Source organism: Alligator mississippiensis, chromosome 3 (assembly GCF_030867095.1).
Source record: "Alligator mississippiensis isolate rAllMis1 chromosome 3, rAllMis1, whole genome shotgun sequence".
NCBI lineage: Eukaryota > Metazoa > Chordata > Crocodylia > Alligatoridae > Alligator > Alligator mississippiensis.
The window spans coordinates 55,086,023-55,108,555 of record NC_081826.1 but is presented as its reverse complement, the minus strand read 5'-3'; the positions used below and the strand labels follow the sequence as shown (position 1 = coordinate 55,108,555).

The 22,533-nt window shown below is 43.8% G+C and overlaps 1 protein-coding gene across 2 annotated transcripts in view; it reads left to right on the top strand.

The window, feature by feature from the left end:
* ZC2HC1A (zinc finger C2HC-type containing 1A) overlaps positions 1–22,533 on the top strand; it is a 49,554-nt gene that overhangs the window by 8,696 nt on the left and 18,325 nt on the right. For both annotated transcript variants that reach the window (XM_006259003.3, XM_006259004.4), the window contains exons 2-7: positions 8,111–8,187; positions 9,205–9,321; positions 12,067–12,202; positions 15,585–15,733; positions 16,984–17,083; positions 19,372–19,480. In XM_006259003.3, the coding sequence (XP_006259065.1) occupies positions 8,111–8,187; positions 9,205–9,321; positions 12,067–12,202; positions 15,585–15,733; positions 16,984–17,083; positions 19,372–19,480 (688 nt within the window). The remainder of the gene's footprint in view (positions 1–8,110; positions 8,188–9,204; positions 9,322–12,066; positions 12,203–15,584; positions 15,734–16,983; positions 17,084–19,371; positions 19,481–22,533) is intronic.

The window sequence follows — 22,533 nt, the reverse complement described above, 5'->3', positions numbered from 1 at the left end:
CTCTCCTGAGTGTGTCTCAAATAAATTTGTAACGACTTGTAACTTGGGCAGGTATTCCCAGGTACAGTAGAAGACATCCCTGATACAGAAGTCATTCCCTGCTAAGTTTAATTCCCTGCTCCAGCGCACTGAAATAGTAGATCTTTCAAAGAAGAAATCACTGGATTTTTATAGAATATCACTGAAACATTTCTTTCTAGCCCGGTTGTCAGAAAAGGCTGACATACGTTGGCTGAAACATCTAAAAAAAACAGCATGAATAAGATGGAAAATTTTAGCCCACATGATTGTAGTTCATCAAAATTATAAGCAGCTAGGAAAAAAAGTCTCATAGGAAGTGTAATGCTTCCTTAGTAATAGCAGGTCTAAAAGCTTACCCATAATGCTTCCCTTGCAAGTTTTGCTAGTGTTACAAATAATTCAGATCATTATAATTTAAGGAAATTAGAGAAAAGAATACTTTCTTCACTTTTGCTCTTATTGTTGGTCAGGTCTTTTTATTACATTTTGTAGACTTTTCACATGGCAACAGGAAAGATTAAAATATATTTTAAAAAAACAGTAATATCAGAACTTCAGGAAGTTTTACTTCAGTTTTAAAATACTTTTGCTTTCTGGGTAGCTTTCTATTTTATTTTGAGGGTTTTTTTTTCTGAGTGAGTTTCTTTGCTCTTCTTAAATATGGATTTGAAGTGGATATTTTCTGGCAACAGTGGTAGTGTGTTAAGAATGCTGAAAGAAAATACTCAGTTCCTGTTATTGTAGCTATAATGGGTGCTAATTGGTGTGTATTATGTAAATCGTTATTTTCTTATGAGCTCATAACAAATGCTTAACTGAGTTTGTTCAACTAAGTTCATTATATTTTAATAGTGATTTGAGTGCCAATTCTTTCTGAACAGTAAGGTTTTGAAAAATGCATGTTCTACTGTTGAAAAATGTGGCCATAGATAACACATGGTTGCTAAGGGAATACAAAATATTTAATCTTGAGATCACATTCTAATTTACTTATGCTGATCTGGGTATGAAAAAATAGTTTCTAGTAAACTGCCACTATTGTCTTTGATAGCCTTGTCGGTAATATCAGTAAAGGTACCAAGAAGTATGAGTGGGGGCTCATCCTTTGGAAAAGAGAAAGGTTTGGTTGGATTAGGGTTTATAAGTGTGTATGCCTACTTTTATTTATGCTTTATTGTCCAGCTGCCCTCAGTTGCTGAATGTAGCAACTGGTAGCAGGTGTGAATGATAAGCTAGGGCAGGGGTTGGCACACCTGCCAAGCATGGCACGTGAGGCCATTTTCCTTGGCATGCATTGGGGCCGGAGAGGCAGCAGCCATTTGCAGCCTCCTGGCTGCAGCCAGCCCCAGCTCTGGGTAGCTCAGGGGTGGGCAAAATACAGCCTGTGGGCCAGATGTGGCCCGCAAGGCCATTCTATCCTGCCCGCGGGGCCCCTAAAAAATTTAGAAAATTAATATTTATCTGTCTTTGGCTCCTGTCAAAAATGACAAGAACCAGGGGCAGTAGGACCCAGGGGAAGCCTGGCAGGCTCCTGCAACAGCAGGGCCCACCTAGCCCCACCTCCCCAGCAGCCTGGAACCCTGTGGCTGCACCTGCACTGGAACCTTAGGTAAGGGGGTGGGGAGGGCAGGGAAGGAGCCCGGGGGAAAAAAGCCCCCTCCCCCACTGCTGCTGCTGCCTGCCCGGAGCTCGCACTCTGGGTAGCAGAGGCGGTGGTGGCAAAAATTACTCAGCGCAGCAAGTTGGGGGGGCTGTAGCTGCTGCCGCTGTGCACGGCCCCTACAGGTGAGCCTGGAGTTGGCATGGGGCCCAGGCCGGCAGCAGGGGCAGGTTACAAGCTGGTGCTGAGCACAGGGAAAAGCACCCGGTGCCCTGCGCTGCAGCCACTTGCAGCCCACATGGGGCTGTCTGTGCCTGCTCAGGACAGTCCCGCACAGGCTGCGAGCAGCTGCAGCAGGGAGTGCCAACCACAGGGCAGGGGAGGGGCCACTTTTTCCCCACGCTCAGCACCAGTTCGTTTCCTGCCTGGGAGCAGGGAGCCAGGGCTGTACGTTGCCCCCCGCCTGTGCTGGGGGGCACTGGGAGTGAGGGGGTGCATGGGGCCCACACCGGTGTCCCAGGGCCAGCACTGGCGGGGCCCAGAGGAGGGCAGCAGGAGTTCAGGGTCCCGGCCAGCAGGGGCTCTATGGAGATGGGCCAGCTCTCCCTTCTACCTGCTGGTCCAGCCCAGCCTGGCTCCACAGATCCTTGCCAGCCTGTGTCCTGCTTTGGGCCCCACCGGTGGTGGCCCTGAGACATTGGTCTCAAGACATCGAACGTTGGTCCCAAGATGGTGACCGGGAGCGGAGCATCTGTCAAGGGGTGGGGCTACCCATGCGGCCCTTGACAGCTTGCCAAAACTGGGTAAGCAGCCCTCTGCCTGAAATAATTGCCCGCCCCTGGGGTAGCTGCTGCCAGCCGGGAGCCCAGGCTGCTCCTAGCAGGCAGCTGGGATGCTGCAAGCCCTGCTGGGAGCAGCCCGGGCTCCATGGCTATTAGCAGGTACCTAGAGCTGGGGCAGTCCCAATGGGTGCAGTGCTGGCACCTGCTTACTTCCTGGAGGGCTGGGAGACAGCTAGGGCTGGGGCTAGAGGGGGAGGGCAGCAGCTGTTTGTAGCCTCTTGGTTGCAGCGGGCCCCTTGGTAGCCACGGAGCCTGGGCTGCTCCCATGGAAGCCCTGCTGCAAGCAGCCCGGGCTTTGTGGCCGTCAGCAGCTATCCAGAACCTGGGCCAGCCGCAAACATCTGCTGCCTCTCGGCCCCGGCCTCAGCTGTCTCCCAGCCCCAGGCTCTGGAGAGGCAGCACATACCAGCAGTGCTCCCTGCTGTGCTGCCTTTGCCACTTCTGCAAAGCAGTGTTGGAACCCAGCGCGGCAGGGCACAGCAGGGGGTGCAGAAAGCTGCCTACTCTGAGCTCTCCGCTGCCCTGCCACACTTCCCCTGCAGGCAGGGGCAGCAGCAAGGGGCACAACCCTGTGCTGCTGCCCATGCTGCTTCTGTGCACACAGGGGTAGTGTGGCAGGTCTGGGGCTGGGACGCAGCTGGGGCCAGGGCTGGGATGGAGAGGCAGCAGATATTTGCAGCTGGCCCGGGTTCTGGGTAGCTGCTGATGGGTATAGAGCCCGGGCTGAGGGGCAGGGGCTTTGGGTGGGGGGCAAGGGCTTTGGGTGAGAGTCAAGGGTCATGAACAGGGCTGGGGGCAGCAGCTTTGGCTGGGGGGCACAGGGCAGCAGGGCTGGGGGGCAGATGCTTTGGCTGGGGGGCAAGGGGCACAGGCAGGGCATCCTGCCATATACCCCCTGCCCTCATTTTGTTTTTCTGGCATGCCGGCACTCTGGCACCTTCCAAAGTAGGCATTGTGAGGGTTTTTGGCGCTCCGGCCAAAAAACGTTGCCTACCCCTGAGCTAGACTGTTCTCAGTGGTGGCAGATGATAGAACAAGGAGCAATGGTCTCAAGTTGCAGCAAGGGAAGCTTAGGTTAGATATTAGGAAAAGCTTTCTCATTATTTAGGCAGGTAGTAAAGCACTGGAACAGGCTACCTAGAGGTTGTGGAGTGTCCATCCTTGGAGGTTTTTAAGACCCAGCTATACAGAACCTTGGCTGGGATGATCTAGTTGTAATGGTCCTGCTTTGAGCAGGGGGTTGGACTAGATAACCTCTTAAAGGCCACTTTCAGCCCTAATTTTTTTATAGTTCTGTGAATATTTTTCCTTCTCAAAAGGTGGCATAAACCAGTGAGCTGAACTAAAGATATGAACGCAGATGGATACTTGTAAACTACAAAATAGTTTTGATAGAAATGATTGTTTCCTGAAGTGTGATACATCCCCAGGGTAGATAAAAATACATTAAAAAATAAATTAAAAAAAACAGATATTTTTTATTTAATCACATTTTTTTATTTTTTGTTTCAGATGCTTTTAAAAAAATAAACATACAGATAGTTTTAATTTAAGGTATGTTAAAGCTTAAACATAACATGGAATAAGGATTATAACTTCTAAATATATGCTGTTTGAGACAATATATTCATGTAACCTTTTCAGAAGTTTTGAACAGATCACAACAGGCTATAGACTATATTAGGGGCCCAAACTTATGGGATTCCTAGAGGCTCCTCTATAGATTAGTAAAGATTAAAGAAAACCCCTCTACCCGACGGGACTTAGTGCTCAGTCTAGAACATCCCATTAAGCATCTCTGTGGTGCTTAATTTCAGTTCTCAAACTCTGGATTTCTCTCCAGAGATCATAGGCAGACAAGCTTCTTTGGGTAAATGTGGTATCTTTTACTAGACCAACTAAATGTTGGAAAAATTGTTCTTTGCAAACTTTCGGGCAGAAACACCCTTCTTTAGGCATAAGGAGTTTGTTGTCTCCAGAGATTAATGTCCTTGTTAACAGCAGTATATGGAGATGAGAGATAACAGACCTGATTACCCACCCATCAGCCCTGTTGTCTCTGCATCCCCCCCCCCCCCCCCCCCGCATCATTCTTGATGGGCAATTCGCTAGTAATATATACAATATTACTGTATTTACCTAGACAAAAGATGACCCTGAATGTCAGATGACACCACCCTCATAATTAGATTCCACACATGGGAAATGTATACATTTATAAATTTATTATAATTTTCCACATATGGAATCTAATTATTGGAGGATCATCTTAAATTATTTCCTCCCCGCTACTGCAGGTGGTGGGGGAGAGGTGGTGAGGGAGGAAGTAAGGGGGCAGGTGGTGGCAGACAGACAGTGGTGGAGGCAGTTGTAGGGCAGGTACTGGGGAGGCAGGAGGGGCAGGCAGTGAGAGAAGCAGGTAGTGAGAGAAGCAGGTAACTTTCCTCCTGTTGCCTGCCCCCCTCAGCCTCAGGCTGCCCTAATTCCCTCTTTCCTTGTTCCCACCTCCTCATCCCTTCATGCCACTTCTGCCCCCCCTTCTCTTCCCCTCCCCCCAGTTTATCTTCCCCCTGCCTGCCTCTTTACTTTTGCTCCATGCTGGCATGCTTTGTCCCTGCTGCAGCCTGGGGCATGGAACATGGCTCCAGCCTAGCCCCATAGCAGCAACATGGAGGTAACACTGCTGCTTCAGCCTGGAGAGGGGCGGGGGGAAGAAACCATGTGGGGAGTGAGGGTGAGAAATGGGGGATGCAGGGGAGGAGTGGTGGGTCCTGCAGAGGCTGGGGGACGGGGAAGGTGGCAGCTCTGGCTCTGACTCCAAACCCTTGATCCCCACTGCCTCTTGCTTGATTGTAAGGCAAGAGCTTTTTCCTCCATGTTAAATGGGAGGGGAGGGGCTCGTCTTCTACTTAAAGTAAATTTGGTAATACTGTAACAGCAAAAATAAGCATACTTTATTACTAAATTCTGAGAGCTTAAAAACATGTTTGGAGGTGTTTACGTATGCTGCATGAGAAGAGCAGCATTGAGTGCACTTTGTGATACCCACTGTAGATTGAGTATCCGGCTTGTAAATTAATTTTAAAAGGGTATATTTGCTCATTTTGGGTGAAAGAACTCTGTTAGTAGCTCCACTACTTTTCAGTAACAGTTTTGTTTTGGAAATTTTCACTGAGCCCTTTTGGCTGTGAGTATTGCCGAAATAAATTGCAAGCCTTCAAAGCTTCTAATTTTGATAGAGGTGGATTTTCATCAAAATAATCACCCTCTTGATTAAGTTTGGAAATAACTAGGTATTTGCAAAAAAAAATTCTTTAAGTTGACTATTCCACTTTTTCAGTCAAGTGGAAATCCAGGCAGGTGCAAAGAGGTTTAATGATGTCCTTTAGAAAGCATCAAGATGTTTTGATTTCCTAATCAGCAGGGCTTTTGTCAGTCCCTTCTGTTGGCACAGATGAACACCATTGCCCTCTTTGACAGGGTGAGAGGATCCTTTTCCATTTTTCAAGGTTTCTTATTTTTCTTCCCACGTCCTCTTTCTTACAGAGTCCTTTCAGATGCAGACCTGCAGTGTCCACATAGTAGATGTCAGGTGGGGAAGACTTAAAAAATGCAAGAGAGTCTTCCACTCTGCCATTGCTCAGCTCCTGGTTTATCTGCTGACTGTCTCTCTCCATTCTCTTTTTCCCCTTCCCCTTTCTCTCTGTCTCTCCCTCTCCCATTAAAACATTCCTTATGCCTTGTGAACGAGCCATCCCTTTTCTTAAAATCATGCAGTCTAGCTGAAGCAGCAAGCTCAGTAGCCTTTTATATGATTGCAGGAGCTGTGCTTTCTGGACCATGTTCCCTTTTCTCTTTGAATCAAAGAAAGACAGCCATGTCAGCACGGTGCTTTCTTTCATACCTATGTTTACAGTAGCAGTATTGCCAACCCCACTGTGTCAAAAATCATGAGACAAACTCATTCCAAATCTCTTGATTTTATTTTTTTTTTTAAGTGCATCATGAGATGCTATTTTTGAAGTGGTTGTGTGTGTGTGTGGGGGGGGGGTATTTGTGAAGGTGTGGGGTGCTGTGGGTGTGTGTGGGGTTTGAAGCCCAGGGAGGAGGGTCCTCACACACCCTGGCAAGATGCAAGCTGCTATGGGTCAGGAGTGAGGGGCAGCAGCTAGGCTGGGAGGACACACACACACACACACACACACACACACACACACACACACACACACGGCTCTGTTGCATGATTCACCCAGGCCCCATGCACCCCAGCTCCTGCCCCACTCCCTCCCTCACTTTGGGGGGACCTCAATCTGCCACCACCACCCCTTCCCTCCCCCTTTGCCCCTTCCCCTTCACAGACCTACCAGCTTGGTGCTCTCTACATGGGCCAGAAGAAGAAAATCCCTAGATTTGTTCTCTCTATCAGGAGATCATGAGTCAGAGTTGATTTGAATTGGAAATCAGGAGTTTCATTACTTTTTTTTTTTTCTCTGAGAGTTGTCGTTACTTCAACAGCTCTTCCCCAGTCTGTTTTTATTGTCAGTTTCTCCCTCTGCTTCCATGTTGTATCCTGCTTAGTCAGCGCAACTTCTTTAACTGCAGCTTGGTTTTGATTAACCCTGGGAGCTCGATAGACTCTCATAGTGTTGATTTTTTTCTTTAAGTGGGAGACTTGGCATTTGGTCTGGTTTTGACCACCCCACAAAATATATATATATATATATAACCCACACCTACTGTTGGACATTGTGATTTACGTCACATCCACCCTTCATAAAGGTTGCTCTTAGGCAGTAGATATTTTGCTGTTACCAGGTAAAAAATATGTAGTAGGAAAATGTTCCTAGGAGAAATGTTGCTGGCAAGTAGTTGTTGCTCTTACGAGTAGGGATCTATCAAAATTGAGGAGCCAGGCAGCCAATTTTTGTGGGCTGATTGCGGCGCTGACTGCTGTTTTCATGTGCTTATTGCTGTGGGGTTCCCCCACTCCTCTGGCCAAGGGGCCAGGGCCCCACCCCTCACCACTGATGGGCCCCACCCCTCACCACTGGTTGGTCAAGAGGGCTGTCTGTGGTGCAGTCCCACCCCTTACTGCTGATTGGCAGAGAGGGGTGGGGCCACGCTACGGGCAGCCCTCTCAGCCAATCAGTGGCAAGGGATGGGGGGGAAAGGCAGATGCTATTTTGGTCACTCCCCTCTGGGGAGCTAGCAGTTTATTTTTAATAAGTTTTTTGTTTTGTTTTTTATTTTGTGGACAATGCCAGATTTTGCGGTTTCTACAAAATTGTGAATTGAGTAGGTTTCTACTTATAAGGTGTTGCCATAAATAAGCATCTGCTGTAATGGCATTGATTATTCTTTCCTTTATTCAGGATTTTTCTAAATTATATGAAACATGGCTATCGGAGTCCACTTGTGTTGCTATGGAAGTCTGGCCCCAACTGATACAACAGATAAATTGGTATGTTAAATGCAGACATGAAAGCCCTTTTTTATGAAATGGAAGGAAACTAGAAGTGGATTAGCATAGATGGGAATTAATTTTTTGACACTAAACTCTATTACATTTATAGATTGGTCATAGGCCAAAAAATTCCGTATCTATACATATATAATAAATGTGTATGTCTTGTTTTGCTTTTATTAGAAAATGAACCTACAGTGCAAAGTGGAGACCTATTACCATGTAAGATTTGTGGAAGAACATTCTTTCTATTAGCACTGGTGAGTAGCAGTAGCACCTTCCCTATTGATTCTTTTTTAATAGATTAGACATACCAATCTGAGCATAATAGAGTAATATGATACCTCAGAGATACTGGAGCTAAGCATCTAGGCTTAATTTTTCAAAAGATACTAGGGTTTCCAAGTATTTTGGTTGTTCAGTGTCCAACTTGAAACTCTTAAAGGGCTTTTAATTTTTAATTACACCTTTTCAAAGGCATCTCATATTGGGCACCCAAGAGTCGGTTGTTGTTTCCGTCTGGTTTTCTAAAGTTTAATACCATTCTGTCCCAGACTGATTAATTGCGAGTTTTATTAGTCTTCCCCAATCTGGTCTACTTTCTAGTGTCATATCTACTTAACTGGGGTTTTGTTGTTGTTGTTTTTTTATAACTTGATTTTTATCAAGTTAAAAGTTCGAGGCCTTTATTTGTTACTTTGTCTTTGACCATCCTGGCTATAAAATACTTGAAACCTATACATTTTTTTTTTTAAAAACTACTTAAACTGATAATCCTGGAATACACAACTTAATTTTCCTCTTCAGAACTTTTTTTCTTAACCCGTAGTGTCCCTGTGAACCTCAATGCAAAAAGTAAGATATTAAAGTTTGAGGTACACGTGAAAAATAGGGTTACTCTTGTATTTGAATGCATATATCGAGTATGGACTTACACTGTTGATTAGGTAGATGATATTTGTCCAATAAATTCACTTTGTGTAAGTAGTTTTAATAATGTAGGTGAATAAAAATATTCCTTGTGCTACTTTTTCCCCTGTTTACTTGAATTTGTTTGATTGTTTATGTGCTATTTAAGAAATGCATGGGGATTCAATAAGGAAATATTTGTGACATAAGCATGAACGTGATACTGTTCTTACCTCTAAGCCTCTTCTTTCTGGTTGGCTTTTTTATTTGCTGATTTAAATACCTGGAAAGGAAGAATGAAAGAATGCTGTCATTTGCATTTCCAAATATAAATTTGCATACTGTGTGTTTCTTTTCTCTTCTGACAGAAAAAACATGCACCTATTTGCCAAAAAACTTCCAGTAAGAGAAGAAAGACATTTGATTCCAGCAGACAGAGGGCAGAAGGAACTGATATTTCTACAGTAAAACCTCTTAAGCCACGGGTATGTGAAGCCTCTGTCTATTATAATTTTTAGAGAAAATACTGTACGTATGCATAAAAATATGGTTCATCTAATTTACATCAGTTTTTCAAAGATATAAAGAAATAACCCCTAGTATTTTAATAAGATATTAGCTGCTATGATCGCTGAAATCAAAATGCTGCAAGAGCAGAAGAAAAAGGTGGTAACCACCATGGCCTTTTTCTTAAATCTGATGTATTAGTGTTATTGTTTTCAAGACTAATACTCTCTTCCAGTACTATAATCTGTCTCAGTCTTTGTCCTGGACAGAAACCAGTCTTTTGTGACTATCTGCTAAGACCTAATATATGCTGTTATCTCTCTGTCTGTAAAACTGAGACCTGAGCTATGGGACTCATAATCTGACTATTCCAGGTGTTGGAACCAGTGCAATTATAACCTCAGTCAGGATTTGTCAAATATACCAGGAAGCCAAGAATGTCTTTGTATAGATGGTTGCCTACCCTTTTACTGCATCTCTTATTAAGGGCTGGAGGGAAAGCTCCTTGATCCTCAGTCCTGTAGGAGTTGGAGAATACACCATCAATGCACACGCTCTATCTAGGAGCACACATCTTTTACACGGCTACTTTTCCCTGAGTTTCAGACTCCTTTCCCTTCTAATGCTCCCCCACTCCATTAAGCCACATGGGGCTGCAGGAGCTACTCTGTGTTGAGGGGAAAAACAGAACCCAGCAGCACAGAAAAGCTTCTCCTACTGGCTATCTACTGTGTCTAGGCATTTCCAAATGCAAATAGCAAAATACTCAAAAAGGTTGGTCTGCTGCCCACTTAAACGCAGGTATGTTAACCGTTTTGTCTTTTATGGTTGCTGTGTGTATGTTTATCTTTTAATTTATTTTTTGAACTGTTCAGTCTGATCCTGAGGTTTTGAGATAAGGGAAAAGAAGAATTCTGTTCAGTCTTGAATATTGTTCACACTTATGCTTGCCTATCTGCTGATAGATATAAAAATTCATTGCACTTTTTTAGCATTTAATTTCATAGTTTCACAATAACAGCTAACTAACTTGTTTTTGTAATTAGCATAGATATCTAAGCTACTGAAGATTAAAGTCTCTCTCTTCACTGTTCTAATAAATTCATGTCTCAAATATTTGTCCGTTATTTGACAATCTTTGACTGGTTAATTGACCAGGTTTTTTGTTTTGTTTTGTTTTGTTTTTTGGAGGGGTGGGGTGTTGGACCAGTCAAATGGCCAACCTAAAAAAAATTATTTCCATTTGCTCAAAGCTATGATGGGAGCCTTTGTACAAGATCTATTATATCCATTAATCCAGGGGGTTGGAGCAGCAGTTTTGAGAACATCAAAGTGATGATTCTAGATTGCTGGAGGGGGGCAGGGAAGGGGCCCAGCAATGGTCCTTCAAGGTGATGGTCTTCTTTCCTGAGCAGGTTAGCCACATCCATATAGGTTTGCCTTGGACAAAATTATGTGTGCACCCAACATAGTGTGACATGGAGAGGTTACTAAATGCAGCTTGCAATTTAGTGCAGACTTATCATATGCTGTCATGCTAAATACTGGCTCTGGTTTAATGCTAGAGAGATGAAAATAGAGGTCCTGCAGATCAATTTTTTATGAAATGCCAGTCATTGCTTGTAAAAACCATTTTGTCTTTGTATTTCTAATGCACATATTTTGTGCCATTTCTGTTTAGGGGCTGAATAAGATGCTATTCTTTTGTCAAGAGTGTGTTTCTTTGGAAGTACCAAGAAGTTGCACTTAAGGCGAGATTAACTGGCTAATCATGCCTTAAGTGCAACTCAGCCACATGTTTGATCAGTTAGTATCATGATAAAACAAGGAATAAGCCACAAAGTTATTCCACAAAAAATGTCTAACTTTGACTTGTTCAAATAATGGCAAGGAGCTCCCAGCAACATAAGTGAACCATCTGCTGCCAGCTCTGCAGCTAATGAGGTTTGCAGTGGCAATAGCATTCCCTGTGCTGCCCCCCACCCTGCGAGTTCTACAGATGACAAGGCTTGCAGGGGGGGCAGTGTTCCCACCTGACAAGGTTCATAGGAGGAGGGGAGCGGCATTTCCCACATGGCCCCACTGAGAGACCTGCAGTGGACAAAGGTTGCAGTGGCAGCAGCGTTCCTACACTGTCCTCCCTGTGAGCCCCATAGCTGACAAGCTCACAGGGGAGAAAGGGAGGGGAGCATTCCCTACACTTCCCAACCTGTGAGGCCAGCAGCTGATGGGCTTGCAGGGGGGACAATGTGGGGAATGCTGTCCCCTCACAAGACTTGTCAGCTGCAGGGCTCTCAATGGAGGCATTGTGGAGAACACTTACACCCCCCTGCCCCCCCCTCCCCTCCCCCCAAGCCTCATCAGCTTCCAGGGATGGCAGCAGTGGGAGCCAGTGCAGAGGGAGACTAGTATCACAATCTTGGGCTCCCCCTGCATGGTCAATAAAGTGTGATAGGATCTGATGCTGGATTCCACAGTCATGTATCTTTTCATGTGCGTGTGGTATGGCAGGGGGGCATGTTTGTATGGATCACGCATCAGATCCTATTATGCCTTTATCTAAGCATCTAAAGGTACTTTGAGAGGCCGAACATCTTTAGGATCAGTTAGGATTATAATGTTATATGCATAACACACTATGATATTATATGAAATTTGGCATATTCACTGCAGAGTAAAACCTCTAAACCTGTAAAAGCTTTGTTTTTCTGTTGACTTCTTAGCCAGAACCCCCCAAAAAACAATCCAACTGGAGACGAAAGCATGAGGAATTTATAGCAACAATACGAGCGGCCAAAGGCCTTAATTTTAAGGACGGAGGAAAACTTCCTCCACCACCCCCACCTTCATATGATCCCGGTATGTGAAATGAGAACCTTTTTTAGATGTGTGTTTAAAGAATTTGTCATAGTATATGTATTAATGTGATAAGGAATGCATTGCAATAAGATGCTTATGAAGATGCACACAGAGAGCTGCCGTCTGATATTAGTGATGCAGAGAATGAATGATGCTCAGTTGTGATTATTGCTTCTGACTAGCTAAGAAATGCTAAGATCCTATTATTTCTGTTACCTTCTTTTCTATGATCTGTTTTCACAGGATTTTTTAAATATGAGAAACAAGGTTTATTGTAATATCTTTTATTGGACCAACCCTATGGTTGGGAGAGCTATATTATCTGAGAGAGAGTTTTATAGTGTGTGTTTCCTTTTCCAAAAAATCTAACAATTCAGTATTTCATTAAAAATGTGCTGCTTTATCTTGCTCTAAGAAGACCTAGTTAAAAGATCAAAAGAAAAGTACTTATAAAGAACATTTAATAAATCAGACTATTAGGCATGCTTTCCTTGATAGCTGCTAACACTCAGATGAAGAATTTTGATTTTGTTGGGTTTTTTTCTAGCCAAAAAACCCCAAACAAACTAAAACCTCAAAATAGTTGGCCCAATATCTGGGCTATCTTATTCTCAGATTAAAAAGTTATGATTGCCTAAAGCAGGGGTTTTCAACCTTTTTATGGGTCAGTGTACCCCCAGTGGCCAGGTGAGAATGCAGGAGTCCCCCAGTGGCCTGATGAGTGGGGGTCCCCCAGCAGCCAGTTGATTGGGACAGGGGGAGGGAGGGATGTCCCCCAGTGGCTGATTGGCAACCCGTGGCTGATCAGCAAGCGTGTCAGTGGCGGACATGCTGGTGATAGCACCCCACTGGCGCCTACCCCCGGAGGCCTTCCCAAGTACCCACAGTGGTACGCATACCCCCAGTTGAAACCCCCTGGCCTAAAGTTCTTATCTTCAGTCTCATCTGTTTTAAACTATTGCCTCAATTTCAAGGTAAAAAAAAATATTGTGGATAATGTGTTTTGTTTTTAAATTTTTTGATTATATAAAATAGCACTGGATGTATCCATGCTTCTTACTGCTGAGTGCTCATTTTCACTTTCTTAGGAGGTGTATTCTGTTGTTTGTCCATTCTTCATGCCATTGTGAATTAGCCTAATGGGGCTGGAAAGCATTTTTGAGCCACTTGAGTCTGTCAAGTCTGGAGTGTGCTTTGCTTCATATAAACATATTGGTACTTTTTGGTTTAAGTTAATAGAGAAAAACCTGCATTCAGCTACTGCAATGCTACTGGACAATGAGAAGAATATTTACGTGTCTTGAATAATAGGAGGGACTGCACTCCCATTTGATTAAGATTGTTATGAAAACAATGTGGGGTACAAATTGTCCCATTGCATTCCTTAAAGATGCCTATATAGCATTTGGGCTTCTTTTTTTCCCCTTGATTCAGGTGTGGACAGACGTTCACCTATCACAATGTGTTTTACGTTGGGATTTGTATCTATATAAATTATACAGGAATCAAGAACAGACAAATGTGTAGCTATTACTGCATGTTGCCTCTAGGGGACTGGAAAATGAGTAGTAAAGGTGTTGGCAACATTTTTGGGCAGAGTTCCAAAAACACCTGCAACCTCAACTTGTAAGATGCTGGTGTGCCAAGGTTGGATAGTGGAGGAGCCATGAGTGACCCGATTCTTGTGACAGTGCAGACCTGGCCTCTTCTCTGCTGTCTGCTCCAAGGCACATGTGCACCTGTTGTGTCTCAGCTCAAGTCTGGGATCGTGCCCGGTATGCAAAGGCCAATAAAGATACCAGGGGTGAAAGTACAAAGAAGGTTTATTGCTAGCAATAAATGGTGCAAACAGAATAATTCACGTAACAAGCACACCCACTACTACTTCTAAGCATCTCTTATACAGGAGTCTTCAAGCCTTCGCAAGCGTGCTTGTTTGATGATTGGTTATAAGTGAGTGACGCAAGAAGTTCTTTACTGAGCATGTCTCTATACCTGTGTTTTAGCCATGCATCTCATATACATACATGTGTGTTTAATTAGCATACTTTTTCCCCACCTAGTGGTGTGATTTTTAGTATTTTAATGAGCCCTTTAACCCAGTACTCTGTTTCTTCTTTTGTTTTCAAGTCCCCTTTATCTAAGACTGTCTCCTCCTTATCATTGCAGATGGGCATTCTTCACATAGCATTCTCTTCTTCTTTGTCTTTGAGTAGAGGTTTCTAGGTCACTCCTTACACACCCACCAGCAGCGATGATCTGGTCTGGGGCTCCACAGACTCTGCTGCTGCTACTTGTAGCTTCCCAGCTACCTGCCAGCCAGCCCAGGCTCTAGGCAGGCCCCTGATGCACACTGTGCTGCTCACAGGTGGTGGGGAGGCTGCAAGCAGCTGTACTAGGATCCGTAGAGCCCTGGCCTAGCTCAAAACCAGTGGTAGGTGTACACGTGCCTCGAGGCGGATGGTAGGAAAGGGGCTGGGGCTGCACTGCCACAACAAGGATCAAGCCCCTTGTGGCTCCCCTGTCAGCTGTCCCGAGGTGCACATGCCAAACAATGTCTTTCTATGCCACGCTGTGGCATATGTGCCTGGGGTTGCCTATCCCTGGGGGTAGTACCTTGTTTGAATTGAGAGATGAACTACCCTGGGATGGAAGTGGGCAGATAAGACTTAAATCAATGTAATTTAGACTAGCAGAGTTTGACCCCTCATTCTTTCAAGGGTAATTCTGCATAGCATTGGGTAAAGTTACCTCAATTTTAGAGGCTTGCATCTTTGACTGTTTTTTTTTCTTTTCTTCTTTTACACCAGGATAATACTGATTGCATTAGTTAAAATGTCTTGTCTGACTAGATACTCCATTTTACTTGTTAAATAGGCAAAACTTTTTCCATTGCCTTCAGTAAGAACAGTTGATAGTCAGGATTAGTCTGAAAACCATCAATACAAACTTAATTTGTATATCTTATATACTCACAATAATACAGGGTGTTTTGAAAATGTAATTGAACAGAGTTCTACTGCTCCGTTCAGTCCTTTCTCTTCTCATCGTCTCTGTAGTAGTTCAGCTCTTTGCTCTACTCTTTCTCAGACATTTTGGCCACCTTTCCTTCTGCCTGGCCTCTCAGCATTGTTTTGTTGTAGCCTGATTTGAACTGCTTCCCACTCCCAACCTTCCTTTTGGCCGTTATGGATTAGATGAGAAGCTTGTCTTTTCTTTAGATTGCCAGACCTTTGGCTGTTAGGATTTACCTCAACTCCATATTTGTATTGTTATCTTCTGAGGACCTTAATTTCCTCTAGCATGTCTGTTTTATATAGTTTCGTAAAATCAGTGATCGTCATCTCCAATTGTTTAATGTTCCGTTTTTACTTTTTTAAAGATTACATTCAGTGCCCATATTGCCAGAGAAGATTTAATGAAAATGCAGCTGACAGACACATCAGTTTCTGCAAGGAACAAGCAGCACGTATTACAAATAAAGGAAAAGTGTGTAGTGATGTAAAAGGGAAACTGCCTACTCGAACACAGGTGAATTTCAATATTTTCCTTCCTCTGAATTATGCCTCTGTGATAAAGGCAAATCAGTTAGTTATTTTTCGTAGCATCGTAAAATACTTTAGTGAGTTAATTAATACAATTGAAAAATAAAAGGGGGAGGGTGGAAATTGAGAGCCAGAGGCAAGGAAGGAGTATGTGTATTCAGCTGAGAGCTGAATGATAAAGGTGCAGGAAGACAGTTTCAGTAGCAGAGAAGAAAGCCCTCTTATAAACATAAGTAAGACTATGAGAAATAACAGCAAAGGTAATGCTAAGTAGAGGACAACATCAGGATGCATACAGGAAAACTATTGGTAAAGTAAATTAAAATAATTTTACAGAACTTCTTAGCAACAAGAAACACCGTTTTATTTTGAACTGGATCTTGAAGTGATTGAGGAGCAAGTGTTATTACCACAGTTTGATAGTTGCGAATACCTCAGACGATGAGAGTCAGGAACCTCTGCTTTTCACGTGCAAAGTACAGGAGTAGATGTGAGGTGTATGTTCTCATAATTAAACTGAGATGGAACAATTCTAATAGAAGTTCAGGAAGGGAAGTAACTTGGATACCCAATGATGCAGTGATGATGGTTGACAGATTTCTAGAACTAAGCTGGAGGAGAAAAAATTATGCAAGATATAGCACAGAAAGCAGTGTGTGAGAGAGCACATCCATTCTGTGCTTTTTTCTTTTTATTTTTGTAGTACTTTTACTACAGTAGCTAAAACATTTTAACTTATGGCAAAATGTGCACAAACAAAAAGAGTTGACATCATGAAGGTGATTAATCATGGAGTCTGTACTTAAATTGGCTGAAGGTGTTGCCATGTGAATGGGGTTTGAAATGAATGAATGAATGAAAGAAAGAATGCTACTTCTGAGAGAGGAAAATTTCAGTGATGGAGAAGTAGCCTTAAACTCAAGAGAAGACCAGTGAGAGAGAGCAGTAATGGTAGATTTTAGTTAGGTGGGAAGATATACTGGGATGCAGTTGAAATGTTTTTGCTCATCAGGATTTTTTACCTTTGTCTAGCATTCCCCATTGCAAGTACAGGAAATTCCTTTCAAAGTAGAGGCAATAATTTGTGACATTTGACGAAAAGCAAATGGAACTGCTGATTGATGGTCTTGGGAGATGGCATGGGAAGACACATTAACCATCTTACTTTGTTCATCTCTTTAAGGAAGTCATACAATTTTAAATTTAAATGATTTTTTTTTATGTCCATTATTACAGTACAAACCTGCAGCAATTAAAAAAGCAACTTCTGTAACATCAGCACCATCAGTATCATCACGTTTACCACAACCAAGTAGTGTTAGCAAAACTGTTGCAGGTATGGAGTTATGTTATGAATTATGCATTGACCCTCTAAATAATTGATTTCAAACTATAAAATAGTGTAATAGTATAGCAAACTGTATACAGTGGCACACTGGAATAAATTGGTGAAATAAAAGCTTTATCTTAGAAATGCATAGCGTCTCACAAGTGAGTTAAGTAGCTGTGGCTTTTACTGGCTCATAGCTTCCAGTAACACATACCATATTTACTCGCATGCCATATGCTCCTTTCTCTCATGCATGCACCATGATCCAGAAGGATCAGTGGTTGCCTACTACAGGTACCTTTCCCCAAAAATCAGCCCTCCAAAACTGAAGTGCATGTCTTAGGTGGGGAAGGTGTATTTTCTTCATTGGAACAGAAGCAGTATAGAATAGAGAACTGTCTCATGAATGCCAGTATGACTGCCATTTCTCCCTTGATTCACAAACTGCATGGGTGGAATCCAGTGTTTAATTCTTTCACATTGGCTGAAGAGCCAGTGAGCTGCTGCATGCAGTTTGTAATGTGTTGATGAAGCTTGCTGTATGGAAGCAACAGTTTATTATTTACAGTAAAGAAGTAAAAGTCTTGCTACTCCTCTTACAAGGGTCTTATTGATGTCCTGCCATACCAAGAAGTTCCTACTGCCTCACCTAAACTATATTCTGGGATGCCACAGTTCCTGGACACTTTTTCCAGGAGGACTTAACTCTGTCACAAAGTCAGCCATGACTTAAAATCTTTCTTCCCACATTTGCCTTCCAAAAAGAAGGTGCACGTTTTATTGGGTGGGGGACGGGGTTATGTGAGAAAATGTATTGTTTGTTTGTTTTTTCTAATCTAATGCCTTTGGTTATATATTTTTTTTTTTATTTTTTTTTTTACTAAGTACATATGTTTGTTGCATTGGTATTTACAAAACAAAAGGTAGGGGTCTTGCAACATTTGGGCCCAAACGCTTAAGCACTTGTAATTAAGCATCTTTTTATGGTTGGCATCCATCTGAATTGGGTCTTCTATGAGCTGGGTAGTACAATAGTGCCCAGATTATTTCTTTGCTTGTTTATTTTTAATAATAAATGTTAATATATTGACAAGCAGTTAAAAATATAATATAAAGCAAATTGTGTCAACATGGGGCTTTATTCTGATTTCATATATCTCCATGAAATGCTTTATTGTAGGGGTGCACTGATTTAAAAAAAAAAAATAAAATAAAAATGTTCTCAGCTAACACTGATAGCCAATGATTAAACAACCATATCAGCTGATGGTGATCTGATAACCAATATTTAGTAATAGTGCAAGTCATTTTAAACTACTGCCATAAATCTTATTTTTGTTTGTTTTGCACTTATAACGCGCATGCGCCTCCTGTCTGCTCTCGCCCTCAATGAGGAAGGAAGGTGGTGACTGCCTTATTCCCACGCACGTAGCCCCTTGGTCCACGGCTTCTAACGACAGCCCTGCTCCCCATGCAGCCTGTGCTGCCATCCCAGGCGGGCAGGGTGGACCCTCGTGCAGACAGCAGCACTGGGTGCATTTGGAGCCCCAGAGTATGCTGCTATCTCAGTTCCAACAGGACCTGTGTAGCCAGGTTCCTGGAGCTGCCGGGAAGAAGCTGCTTTTGCAAAGGTGCCCAGTGGAGCGGAATGTCCCTCATGTGGCACCTTACCTTATCTGCACGCAGCGCAATATCTCTGTGGCAGCCATGGTGCTTGGGCCCCTACTGCATGCACAGTGTTGCCGTGGCGGCAGCAGCAGCAGGAACTGGTAATGATCCCTTTACTGCTGAGTCCAGTGCCCTGTGCCCGCTCCCTAGTGCTCCCTTCCTCTCCTGCTGCTCACCAGGACCTGTAGTCTGCCACGGGCTCTGGCTGGCAGCAGGATGTGGGGACCAGGCTACACTTGCCAGGCTTTTCCATGCACATGGTCATAATTATCAGCTATAATGACCAAAAAAAGCCAATAGCCAAGAATGTCTTTTTTTCTTTTTATCAGTGCCGATACGATAGCCAACCAGTATATCGGAGCACCCCTACTTTATTGCAGTTACACAGGCTTGTGCATTATAGCATTTTTTGCCCCCAAAGGCAGAAAGTGCCAACACGCATCTCCTGTTTTAGAAGAGAGCTTATGTCACTAAGCTTTAGTTCTTCCTGCCCCCCCCACAAAGATTATTTTTGCTAATATGTCATAGTCAGGTAATGGTTTACAGAGGACTGAATTTATTAATATAAAAGTGCACTATTGTTATAAATGCTAGCAAAATCTAATAGTTTTGCCTTTAATTGTAAGCTACACCTGCAAGTAAAGGATTATCTTCACCTGGGTCCACTGGAAGCAAAATTCAGACGTTGTCTCCTGCTCATAAAAACTCATTGGGTGTTACAAACTCACAAGGAAGGTAAGTCCACATTTCATATTTGTCATGTTGTGCCTGTTCACTTTTTAAAGTAACTACTCTTACTAATACTTATAGACATGTAATGGACCAAATTCATCCTTGATTTAACTCTGCCCTTTTTTTTTTTCTTCCAGATAAAACAAGGACTGGTTTTGTTCTGTATGTGTTTTATAGGCTGCCATGATTACAGTGGAGGGAGGAGTGAGTTTAAGGGCCATCAAGATAGTTAAAGAGGCATTTGTCGATTTTTTTTTTTTTTTTTTTTTTTTTTTTTTAATGTAGTTAAGAAAGCAGAGCTGCCTGGGGATTCACTATTTCCCCACTGTTTCTGTTGCTCCTTGTTCTCGCTCTGTGCTCCTTTTGCAGCCTTTCCTGCCTCTCCCCCAAGCCCTCCCCAGCAGCTGGGTTGATTTGCCTCATTCCTACTGATAGCTTTATATAGTTCAGGAAACAAGACGGATATCTGTATACTAAGAATAGGGAGGATGAGAGAGCCAGAAGTCAATACCTAAAAAGTAAGGTTAATGGAAAACAGTTGGAGGGTAAGATAAATGACAGCAACGTGGCAGAAAAAAATTTGATGCATTGTTGATCAAAAGAGAAGAGAGTGGGAAGAGGGATAAGGGATGAGCTAGAAGCAACAGGAACAAGAGAGAAGCCTAGGACCCCCACCACAGTGTGATCCAGGGAGGGAGCATGAGAGAAGAGGATGGATGTAGTATCAGACAAAAGATTATCTGCAAAAGACGGGAAACTCGGAGGTACTCGTACAAAATAGCTATCACACAATAAAAAGCTCCAAGTAGTGATAAAGTTAGACCTTGAAAGTACTAATTTAGAGATGGATGTTATTGGGTTTTAATTTGCACATGTAGCAGAGTCTCCCATACAGCTGGGAGCCTTGTCAGCTGACAGGGCTTCCAGCTGCAGAGGTTCACCTTGCCCAGAGTGAAATGCCCAAGTCCTGGGGATTGTGACTGCCGTGATCCCCACGGCTCGGAGATGCATGAAACCCCCAGCCGACGTGGGATCTGAGTCTCCTGGCTGTGCCTCGTGCATAGGTGGGACTGAGAGACCCTGCAGCTGACAGGGCTTCCAGTCCCAGTTGAGCCTCAAGCGCAACCAGAGCTAAGAGCCCAGCACCTGACGGGGCTCATAGGCCTGGCTGTGCCTCATGTGACGTGAGACAGAGCAAGGGCCAGGAGCTCTGTCAGTTGTGGGGCTCTCAGCCCCCACTGTGCATGACATGGAGCCAGGGCCCAGAGCCCTGTCAGTTGTGGGGTCTCTTGGTCCTGGCTGTGCATGGCCCTTGTGGGTGGGAGCCCGCTTTTTGCCAGGTCAGGGAGAGCCCAGGATCAAGCTCCTCCTACACAATTGGATCTAATGTGCAATCCCACAGTTGTATCTCCTGCCATGCATGTGTAGCATGGCAGGAGGCGTGATTATGTGGATCACCCATTAGATCCAGTTGCGCCTTTACCTGCATGTATACAGGAGGCCTCTGAGAGAAAAAAAAGTAAGAGGAAGTAGTGGGTATAGAAAAGGAAAGGTGATGCAAGTGATTTTGGGGGTGGAGGACGGCTCAAAGCCAAGGTTGGCAAATGTCACTATAGGGGTCAAGGAGATATGGATAGGGACCTAGTTCTTTGTCAGCAGAAAGAAGTGGGAAGTTTTGGTTGAAGGCAACAGGAGTTAGAAATTTTAGGAACTGTAGAGGGATGAATGTAAACAGGAAAGAGATTAAACCAATGATAGGAAAGAATGAAGCGGGGGAAGAGGATTGCTGTTAGGATACAGAAATAGGGTCCTAGTGAGAGCTGTGGGTGAGTGGCAGATTGACAAGATTATCCCCCCAAAATTTCAGAACTAACGTGGACTATATGAGTCCTGTTGTGTAGAAAAGGTTCCCTGGTTACATTCCTCAGTGGTTTGATAGGGAAGGTCTGCCTCTTTCATAGCATCTCTTTCCTTCAGTCTTTTAGGAAATTTAGGAACCATAGAAACACTCTTTATTTAGCACATGGCACGAACCTGATCTGGGGATGAATCGGAGTATTATGGTGAACGTGACTGTTCTCTGAAGACCCTCACACCCTAAACTCAGTTGTTGCAGAAGGCCAGGTAGAGATGCACCTTACAGACCTTACATCACACCTTACATCAAAGAAGTACAAGCTTTAATAAGGCATGGCTTCTTTTATCCAATGATGTGAAAGAGCATTCAGAGAGGAGGCTATCAAGTAAAAGTAATGATTTGAAGTGGAGGGTGCTAGGTGAATGAGGTAGGAAGAAAAAGAAGGGTCTCATGAGTGAAGCCGTTAAAAGCATCCTCTTCCTATGCAGGCAGGAGTTTTCTGCCCACACTCCCCTGCCTCACATGCAGGGCAGTCCCCTAGCATCTTTCCCAAGCCTACAACTTCCCTTTCCCACATAGGGGCTGTGGCTGTCCCCAGAAGCCCCCAAAATATTCTCTCTTCCCAACAAATGCACTGTTTCATTCAAAAGAACCGCAACATGAAAAACTTGAAGGTCCTGGTCTCTGTCACTGCCCCAAGGCAATGCCAAACGGCACACTTGAGCATCACCTTTCAGTGCTGTTCTGTTCCACTGGTGCTCAACCCAGGGATGCCTTCTGGCTTTGTAGGAGCTGCAGGCCAGCCAAGTCCTCTCTGGCTCCAGTGGCCATGATGTTGCCAAAAATAACTTATTCCCTTGTTGCTTTGTTATAGAAAATATATATGCAGTGAAACATTAATACGATGAACATTACATAGAAAAGTGCCATGCTGCTCTGTTTTTTGCTTTTATACCTTACAGGATGAGCAGTCAGGCATGTTTGATGCTTGAGTCACTGACCTCAGGTAACTGCTCTAAGGCAGGCCTATCTAACTGGTGGCTTGTGAGCAGCATCCAACCTGTGAGGGGTGAAAGTGTCCCATGAACTCATACCCTGAAACCATTCTCCCCATGACTTCTGCTGCTATGGCAGTGGCCCAAGTCTCTGGAGCAAGACAGCATGGCAGAAAGGGGACCAGAAAGTTCACTGATCATGT